General features: G+C 27.6%; 1 protein-coding gene across 5 annotated transcripts in view; it reads right to left on the bottom strand.

The window, feature by feature from the left end:
- Positions 1-15,621, bottom strand: part of LOC101236772 (transient receptor potential cation channel subfamily A member 1) — a 101,480-nt gene that overhangs the window by 59,966 nt on the left and 25,893 nt on the right. For all 5 annotated transcript variants that reach the window (XR_010637563.1, XR_010637564.1, XM_065793174.1 and 2 more), the window contains exons 4-9: positions 6,053-6,209; positions 4,052-4,403; positions 3,762-3,945; positions 3,352-3,456; positions 3,186-3,274; positions 2,914-3,060 (exon numbers count right to left, since the gene is read on the bottom strand). Coding sequence is in view for 3 of the 5 variants with exons in the window: in XM_065793174.1 (XP_065649246.1) it covers positions 2,914-3,060; positions 3,186-3,274; positions 3,352-3,456; positions 3,762-3,945; positions 4,052-4,403; positions 6,053-6,209 (1,034 nt within the window). In the remaining 2 variants the exon portion in view is untranslated. The remainder of the gene's footprint in view (positions 1-2,913; positions 3,061-3,185; positions 3,275-3,351; positions 3,457-3,761; positions 3,946-4,051; positions 4,404-6,052; positions 6,210-15,621) is intronic.

The raw sequence follows: 15,621 nt of genomic DNA, 5'->3' as shown, positions 1-15,621 counted from the left end.
TAAAAATGTTTTGTTTCTTTATATATATTCTAACATGATACTTTTTTGAAATGACAGATCGATGCCAGATCTGGACAAATTAAAATTGGTTGCTAATGTTTTTCAATAAGAGGAAGAAGTTGTTTTTTATTCAGTCATGCATAGATTTGATGTTAAAGTTTGATTTGTTATAATAATTAAAAAAGAAGCTTTAAAGCCACAACTGCAAAAAATCTGCCAAACAAGGAAATGACAAGCAAATTTTTTGACTCTGATGTACTTGAATCTGATCTACAATGCTTTCACTAATATCAATTAGCTGAAAGCATCGATTTTTTTCTACAGTTTCATAATCTTTTAAAATGTACAAAGTTGAAAAAAATGTACACTAATTTAAGCAAATTTTAGCTATCCAATAGCCTTCATTTCTCCATCAAGTACCCTTCTTGGTATTTTGTTCTTGTGACAATCTTTCAAATTTTCTTTTTTCAATACTCTTTAAATAATAGATCTACTTAATTTTGATCTTTTTTATTTGGATTTCAATGAACTGTGTTAATGAATGATTTTGCTATCTTTTTGTCATTAAATCTTTCCCACCACTTACCTATTTTCTATTTATTTTCATTTTACTAAAACTTATTTTCTATTTAGTTTCATTTTACTTAAAGGATTTTATGGTAATTCCAAAAGTTGATTTTGAAACTTCACATGATTTTGAAATCATTGAATGTGAACACAATTTTCTATATAAATTTTCCAAATATTTTTTTGATTTTTAGACTTTTTACTCAACAATGCAAAAAACTAATCAGATGTAAACTAAATTAAAACCACATGAATAACTACGTATAAATCTTTTTTTTTAATTACCATTTTAAATAAAACATGAGAATTGATCAACTGGTTTTTTAGAAATATCAATGTAAAATAGTCTAAAATTCCAACAGTTCATAGTTACAGGAAAGTTGAAGAATAAATTGTATGTGTATCCAAACTGAAAAAAAGATGTGAAATTGAAAAGTTGTGAAAAAAAGTGAAAAATTTATAGAGCACCAGTTGTAATGCACCAGCTCAACTTCCTTTTTTTTTTTTGATAATGTTATTTCCTGACATAGAAACTTACAAAATCATTCCAGTAAGTAATGCTCTTTCTGACGATTAATTTTGTACTGCAACCTACAATAACAACTTTGGTGTAACAGCTAACTTGGTGTAACAGCTTTATCGTTACTACTATAGCTGAGAAGCTTTTAACTTGTCCCAAACATCCAATAGATTCAGTTTTCTCTTGGTTTATGATTAAGTAGTTGGAGATATAATTCTTTTTAAATATGATAGGTAGAACAAAGTCAAAAACTTTCAAAAATAAGCCAGCTTAAACTAGTTTTAACCATCTTGGACGCATCTTGGACGCATATGGATCCAAAGATAATCTCGAGCAACTCATTTAAAAAAGAAAGCACTAGACAAAACCTAATATCAAAGATACAAAACCTAATATCAAAGATCCAAAACAACTTAACAAAGTATACTTCATGAAAAATACATAACTAGATGATATTACAACATTTAACAAATCAATAATTAATTTAATTTGAATTAACAACAACACAACAAAAAATGATCAAATGAATTTTGTTTATTATTATTATCACATTTATTAATAGTTTACATTCTAAAACTGTTCACCAAGGTAATCAATTTAAAGCATTTTAAATTTTTACACCTACACATTGCACACATTTAGTGTGCATTTCTGTAAGTCTTTACAACACTTTAACATAACACTTTAATTTAACATTTAACGTAAAACACCTAAATAATACAACATATAAATACTAAATATGATGAAAATATTAACAATAATATTACTATAACAATAACAACATCTACAACAAAACTTTATGACTTTTAAAAAGCTGATAGTTCTAATTTATGAGGTTATAAATTTCACGACCTTTATATGTGTTTGTTAAACATGTATTTAAGCTTACCCAATGGAAAACAAAAGTTATTATAAACCAAACAAACTTCAAGCAAAGAAAAGTTTACTTTTCTTTGCTTGAAGTTTGCTTGAAGTTTTACTAAGAAAGGTTTTGAAATTGATTAAATTCTTTACAACATTTTACTAAAAAAAATAACTTTCAACATTTGTCAAGTTTGTAAAAAGTCATTTTAAGTTTTTATTTAAATACTTCATTAATATTCACCAACAATTTTTTTTAGTAGTAGATTTTCCCATCTTTTGCAAATATTAATATTGTCAGTCACCAACCTGTTCTTGCAATAAAATTTCTAAATAAAACAACTTTTCAGTTAAAAAACCAATACTTTGCATATAAATACTATATTTTATATGTGAATTAAGTAAAACAGAAAACACATTTTTCCAATATGAAATCAGTCATTACCCATAATTTATAAACTAAAGACGCCAGTTTTGTTCTGGTAAGATTTTTGAATCTAGACACACCAGTTTTGTTCTGGTTTCTGGTTTTGTTCTGGTTTTTTGTTCTGGATTACTAACTAAAATCAGTCACTAAAAAACACAATTAACAGCATAAAACACTGCACATTAAACAGTTTTTAGAACATTTGTATCTAATTTAATTTTTCTAATTTTAACATAAAAAATCCTTATATTCTTAGGTGGCTTACAAAATCAAACTTGCAGATTTAAAAAATAAAACTCGAGATATTTATTGTGTTGTTTTACAAATTTTGACTACCATCTTGTAACAACATTTAATTTTTTTTTTCCCTCAAAAATTTTCTTAGTTTTATATTTTATTTTTTTTTGCTTAATTTTCATTTTAATATTTTTCATTATTATATGTTTATTATTATTATATTTCTTAGTTGCTTTTTTTTTCTTATTTTCACAATTTTTCACTACTTTTTTTAATGAATATTTTAAAATTTATGAAATACCTAGTATCTAATGGGGAACCAGCTTCGATAAGCATCTCAACAATTTTAACATGACCTTCCATTGCAGCAAGATGAAGAGGTGTGTTTGAAGAATCATCAACATCATTTACAATACTCAAAACATTTGACAACAACAGTTGAACAATTCTAAAAAAAAAAGAATAAAACAATTCTAAAAGAGGAAATTTTCATATATTAAAATGATAACAACCAGCCAGCAACTGTTTCTTTTGCATAGCAAAAATAATCTTTAATGTATATTGGTGCATTACCTAGAGTGACCATACTTTGCAGCAAGATGAAGTGGTGTTAGATTTTCATAACACTTTGCATCGATACGTGAACCTAAGCCCAAAAGTGTCTGAGAAAAATAAATTTTATACCTAAAATATACTATTACTTTTCATCTTTTTCTACAAAAATTTATTAAAATCACACCAGGACAATAGTATCATGCCCTTCTTTTGCTGCAACATGGAGAGGCGTCATTTCATGTTTATCAAACTCTTCTAACAGATTAGAAATATCAAGTTTACATAAAATCTAAAAAATTAAAAAAAACATTAAAACTTAGATATATGAAAATTCTTTTATTATTGTTTTTTAATCTTGAATATTCTCAGCTACACTTCAGTAAATAATTACTTCATCTTTACTTAACTTACTTCATTATTTATACATCTTTTTTTATTTAAAAGAACATCAAGTTCACACAATCCAATGAATAATTTGCACTTCATTATTTATACATCTTACATCTTTTTTTATTTAACATGCAATAAATAAAAAAAGATTTGTGCAATAAATAACATTTAAAGCAGGAAAATGATTATTCAGTAAATAATTACTTCTAATGCTTCTTTGGAATTTTCTTGAGCAGCTAAAAATAAACATGTTTTATCATTTGCATCTTTTGCATATATGTTTGCAGAATATTCAAGCAACAACTTTACTGATTCAACATAATTTTTACGCACAGCTATAAGCAAGGGTGTTTCATTGTCTTTATCACGGCAATCAACATATACTCCTCTAAAATAAAAGTTATCTGGTTCTTATAACAAGGATAATAGGTTTTTACGAGTAGATATTTTTATGATAATATAAACTATTAATGATTATGTAAGTATTCACCTACTTAATTAATAAGAACTCAATAATTTCTGTGTGATTAAATAAAGCAGCTCGATGCAAGGGTGTTTCTTGAAAAGAATTTTTCGAATCAATAACAGCACCATTATCAACAAGAAGCTTTGCAATATCCAATAATCCAGAACTACAAGCTGAATGAAGTGGAGAAATTGAGTTTACTTTTGCTAAATTAACATTTGAGCCTCTATTAATACAAAATTTGACAATATCAATATGATTGTTTTCAACTGCAAGATGGAGAGCACTTTGTTTGTCTCGATTGTATGAAAAAAGCAATTTAGCACTTAATGTAACTCCTCCTCGGGTCTCAGCATAACAGAATAGAAGTTTAACAATATCTGCATAAAAAAAAAAAAAAAACGATACTTGCAAAATATATACTTTTATATAATAAAAACAATATTTATAAATTTATACAAAATAGATATATAAAAAAAACAATACTTACAAATTATAATAAGTAATACAATAAATTAAAAAAGCACAACCTTTTAAAAAGCTTGTTTTGCAAAATGCTTTACTAAAATTTTAAAAAGTCACAAAAAAACACAAAAAAGTTTTTCATAATTTTAAATATCAAAATTAAGAATTTTAAAGTATTAAATGTTTGTGGTTGAAAAACATCACCTGATATTAGGGATTGCAGCCCTACACACTTTTCAATTCTGCTTAAAAATCCCACTGGATTCATGCATAATTTTTAAATTCCTGCTACTGAATTGGTAGAACTCGATTTCTTTTAACATTGTAAATGACAAAATGACAGTAATACTTAACTTCCTAGAATTTCAGGATAACAAGCTCAAAAATTTTCTTATCACTTTTGTAATTATGCATCACTTTTAACCAGAGTTTTTAAAGATTTTCACAATTTTTCCCACTTTTTAATAAGATCTTTGTAATTGCTAACTAATTCAGCATATGGTTGATCCAAAATTTATGTCAAACCGCATTCCTCATGTATAACTTCACCACCAGTGGTATCTTATTCATCGTCTTCTTCACAATTTTTATATGTAGTTGGGTCAAATTATATTTCAACCAATAGCCAGTTGGTCACCATCTCGGATTTTCCTGATTTTTACATATTGTTCTGTGCATTATGTAGATAGGTTAAATTTGAAACTTCAGACTTTTAAGTACAATGGTTCAGAAATTATAGCCTTAGAAACATAACACTGGTCCCCTTTTGAAATAGAAATGGTCAAAACAAACTATTTTTGAGCTGTATAACTTTTTTCTCACTTTTAACAAGTGTCTCATTTTTTCTAGAACTTTTTTTCGGATAAATCTCTCTTTAAAAAAGTGGTTTTTATTAACTTGTATTAAATTAGAGAAAAATTTTGACTTCCTCAACTTTGGAAAAAATCCTAAAATTGCTAAAATAAGCTAAAATAAAACTAAATGTAGCATTTTTTCACCGGGATATTTTTCTTTGGATTCTTTACGCTGTTAAATTTTAAATTTGATTTCTGTTGTGTTTTTTTGTTTAAATGAATTGCATAATTTAAATACTGCAAATCATGAGGATCCTGCATTAACTAATACGGGATTTTGTATGCACTGAAATAACATGGGATTATGGGATAAAACTTTGCAGATTGCAATCTCTATCTGACATCAACTAATATGGTCAGTTAAATAAAGTTTTGAGCAGACAATATTCAATTTAATAAATTACTTTTAATTTTAATAAAATTAAAAGTGTTAGAACAATCACTAACATTTATGTTTAGTATTGTTTAAAAGTAAATAATGAGTTCACATGATATGATGAATAGATCAAACCAAATAAACAAATACACTAATTATGACCAATTATAAAATTGAAGTTTAATACACATTGCTAGAACCCAAAAATATTCACTTAAAGAAAAAATTAAAACAAGAGATTTGTAATGCTACATGAATTTTATACTAGAAGTTTTTATTGTTAACTTTTTACTCATTTTTTATATTTTTTACATTACTTTCAATTTATTATTACCTAGATGGCCTTCCATAGCTGCAAAATGAAGAGGGGTCATATTTTCTTTATCTGTACATATAATCTTTGCGTTACGTTTTAATAACTGTAGACAAACATCATATGATCCAGCAATTGATGCACAATGCAAAGGTGTCATTTTTAAATTGTCAATAGCCTAGCAAATGTATAATTTTGATAATTAGATAAATAAATAAATGATATAACTTAATTAGATAAATAAATAAATGATATAACTTAAATATTATTTAAAAAAAACAATTATAACTAGCTTATTAACTTATTCTAATAGATTAATATATTTGTTTTATTTTATGATTTTATATATATATATACATATTTATTTGTATTTATGGGCAATTCCACGCAAGTGACGGTCGTAACATTTGACGCGTTTTCAGCCATTAAAAATGAACCAAGAATGGTATTTACATGAAAATTTCCAGAAATGTTAAATACTATTATATAATTTAGTATTCAAAAGTTAAATTATTCAAGTGTTCAATTTATTTGAAAAATCAACTCATCGTAGCGTGACGGTCGTAACGCTTACTTTTTGACAAATCTAAACAAATAAACTTTGTCAATCTTTATGCAGCCATCTACACAGAGAGAGAAAAAAATCCTTTGCTGTGTTCTTTAATTACACATTGAACTTACTATATGGTAAGTTTCATAGTTTTCGCTTGAAGTTTTCCATGAATTTTATTAAGTTTTATGTCGTGACGGTCGTAACTGTGACGGTCGTAACGAAAAAGCCAAAAATGAAAAACAACAAATAACGCAATAAATGAAATAAAAAAAGATAAATGTCTATAAAAACCAATTAAATTATGTTAAAAAATATGAACTTTATAACATTATCAAGGTTATCCATGGTGATTCTTCAATACTGGGATCGTTTTATTTGGAGTAGGCAACGAATGCTTAATGCTATTTATGCTCCCTGTTTTTTTTGTTTTATTAACTCTATTTAGTATAGCTCAATATCTAGGAGTATGTACTTTCATACGACTCGCAAATGTTTTGCGGAGCCGGGAATCCAATATAGGAAAAAAATATCTTAGACAAGTAAATTTTTTTTACTAATATATAAATTTTAAAATAGTTCCGCAACCCCATTACAAAATATTAGAGAATTTTGAAACCAAAAACTTTCCATTTTTTACTTGCCAGAAATGCATTTTGGTAATATTTGTAACGGCTTTCGCTTTTTCTATTTTATCAGATATTAAGGCCCACCTTAGATTAATATCATCTGTGTTGATAAGTCTAACATAAGTTTTGCACCCATTTGATGCTAAGAGAAAGTCTTCAGCGTTTAAGACGATCACTTCACGAGATTTTACGCTGTTCCAAACAAATCGCTTTAATGACCCTCCTACCCCATCAACTGCTCCTTTACCGTGAGAGGTAGCAAAAAAGTTCCATTCTATACTTTGAAAATGATATTTCACAGAGCAATGTTGTATGAATTTGGCCATGTATCTATTTTTGAATTGAGTGCATGGACCATCACTCCATAATATAACTTTTTTTAAATAATCAATGCAATAGAGGTCAAATATTTCACTTAAGTATGTTGTAGTGGCGCGTTTTGTTTTATCATTATCGTCGGATATTATTACAAATGATTTTGACTCTAATTGGTAGCGATAGATTACAACTGTAAACAAGGTAATAGTTGACTGCGACCAATAAGCAGCTTGAACAGCATCCTGATAACCACATGTATAGTTTTGTGAATAATCAAAGTGTATCAAAATTTGGCCTGGTTCGAGATTTTCTTTTTGACTGCGGTATTGCTCAGACTGGTGCTTTTTAGTGAGATGATGCTCAGTAAACTCTGGTAAATAGTCGCGGAAATGTTTAAAAGTATCTTTTATGTTTTTTTTATGTTGACTAAGTACACAGCGATGATCTTCTTTAATCCACCATTTATAGGTGATTAAGGTATCCATGTCTCCGATTTCGGGCAAAGAAACTTTCAATAGTTTACTATCACAGCACAATGAACATTTCATTATCCAACATTGGTACGTTGGGGGCTTGCACAATACATAATTTTCTAACCATTTATTGCAATACAAAGGAAAAGGTATTTTACTTGCCAAAGCAGCACACAAATAAGTAAAATTACTGTGATAAATACAACCACATGTTTCAAGTGGTGTATCTTTGCACGTAAGAATGTATGTTGGCCTTAATTCACAAAACTTACTCAATTTAATTTTTTTGTCAGCATTCTCCTCACAATACAGTTGATGCAGCTCCTTCAAATTCATAACTAAGTAGCGTTTTTGAACTATTTCTCCGTCAATTTTCATAAAGTCTTTTCTTCCAGGAGACATAACTGATATATCTTCTCTTTCATAAAATACTTTTACTTTTTTAATTTCTTCTGATGTAAAGTGAACTCGATGTGTTTCTTTAGCAGTGCATAGGCCATATTCAGCACCCAACTGCTCTAAAATAGTTCGTCTTTTATTTGGAGATTTTGGAAGAGCCTGTTTTGTCCTAAATATGTTATTTGATATAAAAGAACCCAAATTATGTGTAAGCAATTATATTAAAAAATATATGTTAATATAATAAATACTTGTTTAATGCCTTTCTCATTGACGATTTGCAGTTATAAGAATTGTCTTGCGTAGAATTTAGACTGACGTTAGTTATGAAATCAAGTTTTTTTTTCATTCTTAGCCTTTGGTTGCGAACCTTCGCTTGATTTTTTTGTTTGTTTTCTTTTCTTGGTGTCAATAACTGCCTCCTTTGATAACTTCTAATTCTTTCTTTTTCTAACAAAGCTTTTCTGTTTCTTGCTCTATAAGCTTTCGATCTTTCAGCATCTAATTTTGGCATTTTAAATATGTTATTAAATATAACGGCTGCTGTTTATGATATATGCTCCGTTATATATTTTAAAAAAACCCGCGAAATGTTGTAAATAAAAAAACAACCGCGAAATCGATTAAACCAAAAAGTTGCAGGGCAAACTATAAACAACGTTTAATCTAAAAAAAATTGCCTTTTTGTTAAAAAGTTTTTATTTCTTAAAAAAAAATTATTTACATCAATTTTTTGAAAACAGTTACTTATGGTTTCAAAAAAAACTTTAACAAGTTTAGTAATAAAATGAATAAACAAACTGCAAATTAAACAATAAACAAAGTTGATTAATATTATAACTTGGTTTAAATGACGTAAATCGTTTGAAATGGATTATATCGTTCGCGCTTAAACTTTTATTTTTTAAGTCAAGAAGCCGTTACGGAAAAGCAAACGTATCGTGATGGTCGTAACGTACTTAGTAATATGTTGAAAGGGTGATTTAAAGCATTTTAATGTTTTTTTTTTGAAACGATGATAAAATATGTATGAGTATCTTTACTTTTACCATGGTTGTAGTTTTAAAAAGTTCGATACGAAGGATAGAAAAAGCTTTTCGACTTTTTTTTGTGACGGTCGTAACGTCTTGTTTTCATTAATATGTTCTTCTTATAGACCTAGTTAGAGTTCGTTTTTATAAAAAATATTATGCATAATGCTTGATTTTGCCTTTTAGTCAAACTTAGAAGTAATAGTTATTTAAAAAAACAGCACTGAAACTTTTTTCAACGCTTCACAACATAACTATATATAAACGTCAAAAAATGCTCATATAACCCTTACAACTTTAAGAGTATGTTATAGTATGATAAAATTATTTTTTTAATAAATTTTTTTCTTAAAAGTATTCTTAAATAGTTGGAAAATAAATTTAATGTAGTTTTTTTAAGTCGCCGAGAATTTTTTTTTTTTTTTTTTTTTTCCTCTTTTACGTGGAATTGCCCTTATACATATATATATATATATATATATATATATATATATATATATATATATATATATATATATATATATATATATACATATACATATATATTTGTTTATTTATTTAAATGATAATGGCTTTCACTATATAAGCCAAAATGTCTCGTAAAAAAAAAAAAAATAGTATGATACCATATAAGTTTTAATGCTTATAATATTATTACACATACTATTAAAGATATCACTTAAATTTTCGCAACATCTTGTTGAGATCATACAACCAACTTTAAATAAAAATTCATCTATTAAATATCAACAGCAAAAGAATGGTTTATTAATGACGAAGCTCAAGTGTCATTTGATGTTATTAATTTATACCCATCAGTGCACTTGATAAAGCAACTGTTGCAATTATTGATATGCTAAACAAAGATAGAGATGATCTAATACAACAAACTAAAATATCTTTAGTAAACATTCATAAACTAATTGATCTCTGTATTACTAGGTGTTATTTTTATGCGAAGACAAAATATATATTTTTTAAAACTCTGGTCCCATAGGTCTATCCATAATGGCCGTCATGTCAGTAGCATATCTACAACATATTGAATCTAATGCTTTTCAACAGGCTTTAAACCCCAATATTGCACCAAAATCTTATAAACATTATGTTGATGATAGCTATGCTCAATTTACTAATATTGATGACGCAAATTCATTTTTAGCACTTTTAAATTCACAAGATAAATCTATTCAATATACATGCGAATACAAAAATGCTCAACACCAACTAAATTATTTAGATGTTTGTATTTGTAAAGTTGGTGTTAAAACAGTCTTCTGTTTTGGTAATTCCCTAATCAATCTACTTTGTCGTAACAAGTCTAAACAGAATAGTCATCCGAATAGTCATCCAGGAGTGCACCAAATTGACTGCACATGTGATGAATGTTATATTGGTGAAACAAGTAAAAAGATATCCACACAAATTCAAGAACATAAAAATAATGTTACAAAAGCCAACTGGGAAACATCTGAAATAGTAGAACATTCACAACATTGTAATGGTAAAATAAACTGAGAGAACCCTAAAATGCTTTCTGTTATTTCAAACAACTACACAAGAAAAATTTGTGAGGCCATTGAAATACAATGTGTACAATGTTCAAAATCTAAAGAAAACATTTTAAATCGTGATAATGGCAAATCGTGACAAAAGTTGAATATCTGATGTTGACAATGACATCATTTTGTTAAGTTTTATATATATATATATATATATATATATATATATATATATATATATATATATATATATATGAATATATATATATATAAACATGACAGTAGCCTAATATATATATATATACATATATTATATATATATTTTTATATATATATATATATATATATATATATATATATATATATATATATATATATATATATATATATATATATATATATACAGTAAAGCTGACTGGGATTCTTTCCGTGACTTTCTTCGCGATGGCCCTTGGGTAGAAATCTTTCAACTTCCTGTCGACAAATGTGCTTCTTACATAACTTCGTGGATTCAGGCTGGCATGGAATCTTTTATGCCCTCTCAACGATTCCAGGTCAAGCCTCACTCTCCTCTATGGTTTTCCTCACACTGTGCTGCTGCGATTGCCAATCGAAACCGTTACTTCCATATTTATCAGCAAAACTATTCTCCAGAAAATAGGCGTCTGTTTATTACTGCTTGAAACAACTGTAAAAAGGTTTTGTCTAACGCCAAAACCCGCTATTCTCAGGTCATGAAATCTCGTATCTCATTTCAAAAATTAGGCTCTCGTGACTTCTGGAGAATCTTTAATAATATCAATAACAAGGGCAAATCTTTAATTCCACCTCTCTTGTATGGTTCAGACTTATATCATCTCTTGATTCCACTAGTTGCGTTCTACCTGATATTGCCAACAAACAGGTTGATCCATTGCTTGACATTCATGTCACTCCAGCTTCTGTATCTAAAGTGATTTCCTGCCTAGACTCTTCTACAGCTTGTGGCCCGGACAACATACCTGTTATTGTCTTGCAGAAGTGTTCTCCGGAGCTGTCGTCTATACTCTCAAAACTATTCAACAAGTGCTTATCAGAGTCTTGTTTTCCAGCCTGCTGGAAAGCCGCATCTGTTATCCCTATCTTCAAAAATTCTGGGGAGCGATCTGATTCATCTAACTACCGCCCCATTAGTCTTCTTCCTATCATAAGCAAGGTTTTTGAATCTTTAATTAACAAACACCTAATTTCTCATCTTGAATCTAATAACTTACTTTCTGACCATCAATATGGATTTCGATCTTCTCGTTCTACAGCTGATTTGCTAACAGTAATAACTGACAGGTTTTATTGTGCATTAGATGAAGGTGGAGAGGTTAAGGCCATCGCTCTTGACATTTCAAAACCGTTTGATAAAGTTTGGCATGCTGGTCTTCTCCATTAGCTTTCTTCTTATAGTGTATCCGGCAACATCTTTAAGATCATTGAATCCTTCATTTCCAATCGTAGCATAAAAGTTGTCCTCGATGGACAACACTCTTCTTCTTATTCTGTAACTTCAGGGGTTCCTCAAGGTTCTATCCTTGGCCCTATACTTTTTTTAATTTACATTAACGATCTTCCAGATATTCTCACATCTAAGGTGGCATTGTTTGCTGATGATACTACCATTTATTCTTGTCGTGATAAGAAACCAACACCCTCTGATTGCTTGGAGGGGGCATTTGAGCTTGAAAAGGATCTCACTTCTGCTACAGCATGGGGCTCACAGTGGCTGGTGAACTTTAATTCAGATAAAACTCAATTTTTTTCAGCCAATCGTTATCGCAATAATTTAGATCTTCCTATATTTATGAATGGTGATGTACTCGATGAGTCATCTACTCTTCATCTTCTTGGATTAACTCTTACTTCCAATCTTTCTTGGAAACCATTTATCAAATAAGTTACAAAATTAGCATCTGCTAAGGTTGCATCTCTTTATCGAGCTCGCCACTTTCTTACTCTGGATTCTATTTTCTATCTCTATAAATCTCAAATCCAGCCTTGTATGGAATACTGTTGCCATATCTGGGGCGGATCTTCTAATGATGCCCTTTCTCTTTTAGACAAGGTGCAAAAACGCATTGTAAACATAGTTGGACCTGCTCTTACAGCCAACCTTCAACCATTATCACATCGTCGTAATGTTGCTTCTCTTTCTCTTTTCTACAAATACTATAATGGGCACTGCTCTAAAGAGCTAGCGTCTCTTGTGCCATCTACTAAAATTCATTCTCGTGTTACTCGTCATTTAATTAAGTGTCATCCTTTTTCTGTGACTGTTCCTAAGTGCTCCAAAAACGCTTATTTGTCTAGTTTTTTTCCTCGAACATCAGTTCTTTGGAATTCGCTTCCTTCATCTTGCTTTCCTGATTCATATAATTTGCAATCTTTTAAGTCGTCCGTCAATCGTTATCTTGCTCTACAATCTTCATCTTTTCTCTTACAGTAACTTCCAACTTTAATTAGTGGCTGCTTGCAGCCTTGTTGGAAGCGAAGATGTTTAAAAAATATATATATATATATTAAACCATTGTCATATATCAGATAGCTCTTGGCTCAGCATGGGATTTATGTATTCTATATATAGAAATTATTTGCCAAAAAAAAAAAAGCAATAAAAACTGTTATCTTTTTGGAAAACATAAAAGAGTTAGTTTATTTAGTTTGTTTAGTTTGTTTATTTATTTTAGAATTTAATGTAATTATTCATATTTTGTTTTATTTTTTTCTTGCTTTGTTTTGTTTATTTTTCATTAATTTTTCTTTTTTTATTTATTGTTTGTTATTATATATACTTATTATTATTACTATTATTGTTATTGTTATTGTTATTATTATTACTATTATTATTATTATTATTATATATCTATATAGTTTGTTAACTTAGTTACTTTAGTTTTACTTACTAACTTTTAATACTATATATAAACTGAATAATTTATTATTATATATATTTTCATTTATTATTACTAGAATATTTTACTTATAATCATCATAATTTTTTATTATTTTAATATAATTCATTTTATTTTATACTTAAAACTTAAAATTTAACTAATTATAACTTATTTTTAATATGTATTTACGTTTTTCTTTCCTAACATTATTTATAGTATTTTTTTATTATTTATTTTAATTGTTAAATAACTATTATTTTTATTTTATTATTTTAATAATTGAATTATGTTTATATTATTAACAAATATTATTATTATTTTTAATATTTTTGGTTATATTGCTGTTCATATTACTGTTTGTTTCCTTATTTCACTTCATTCAATCATTTCATTTTAAAAACTGTACTACTTAAATGTCTCACTGCAAATATTGTTTTCAAAAAATTAATACAAACCATCACTACCTTCAATGTAATCATTGCCTAATTCTTTTTCATAAAAAATGCTGTCGTCTGAATATGTATTTACGTTTTTCTTTCCTAACATTATTTATAGTATTTTTTTATTATTTATTTTAATTGTTAAATAAATATTATTTTTATTTTATTATTTTATTAATTGAATTAAGTTTATATTATTCACAAATATTATTATTATTTTTTATATTTTTGGTTATATTGCTGTTCATATTACTGTTTGTTTCCTTATTTCACTTCATTCAATCATTTCATTTTAAAAACTGTACTACTTAAATGTCTCACTGCAAAGATTGTTTCAAGAAAATTAATACAAACCATCACTACCTTCAATGTAATCATTGCCTAATTCTTTTTCATAAAAAATGCTGTCTTCTGAATGGTATGGAATTTAGGAATTGAAAAACTCTAAAACATCTTGGCTCTATATTTCATGTAGAAAATATATTTTTCCATTTGATTCTTTATCTGATAAGGAGCTGCGTCTGCAAACAATAGATGATAAAGTGATTCATATTAATGAACACTCAAACAACATATCATCTTTTCCAAACACCATAGAGTCTAATCTTTCTTTTTTCATTTCCCATCAACTTAATAACAACAATGACAATGGTGTAAACCTCGAAGAAAACCATACTAATTGTAAATATATGGACATAGAATGTTTCAACTCTGCCAACATTGACAAAAATAATTTTCTTTTTCATTTAAATATTGCTTCTTTTATAAAAAATTTTGACGAATTAAACTCACTTTTATCTCTTATTAACCATGAATTCAGTATTATTGGCATAACTGAAACTAAACTAAAAAATGACATCCTACCAACTATCCCATTAAATCTTACCGGTTATGTTTATGAGCACACTCCAACAAAATCTTATTTTGGAGGAGCTTTACTTTATATATCTAATACATTATTATACAAACCTCGAAACGATCTTAATATGCTTAAACCAAAGTTTTTAGAATCAGTGTTTGTGGAAATCACCTTTCCTAAAAAATCAAACATTATTGGCTGTTTTTATCGCCATCCTAATATGAATATTTCAGAATTTACTAAATCATATTTAATTCCACTTTTTGAAACACTATCTATGGAAAAAAAAAAACTACTTTTTTAATGGGCGATTTTAAAGTCAATCTTTTATTAGTAAACTCAGATCATTCTGTCTCTGAATTTTTAGACACTATTGCTTTAAATAACTTTCTTCTCTTTATTTTATTGTCAAAAAGAATCACGAATCACTCCAAAACTCTAATTGATAACATATTTTCTAATGCAACT

Source organism: Hydra vulgaris, chromosome 03 (genome assembly GCF_038396675.1).
Source record: "Hydra vulgaris chromosome 03, alternate assembly HydraT2T_AEP".
NCBI lineage: Eukaryota > Metazoa > Cnidaria > Hydrozoa > Anthoathecata > Hydridae > Hydra > Hydra vulgaris.
The sequence above is the reverse complement of the archived record's forward strand: the minus strand, read 5'-3'. Positions and strand labels throughout refer to the sequence as shown.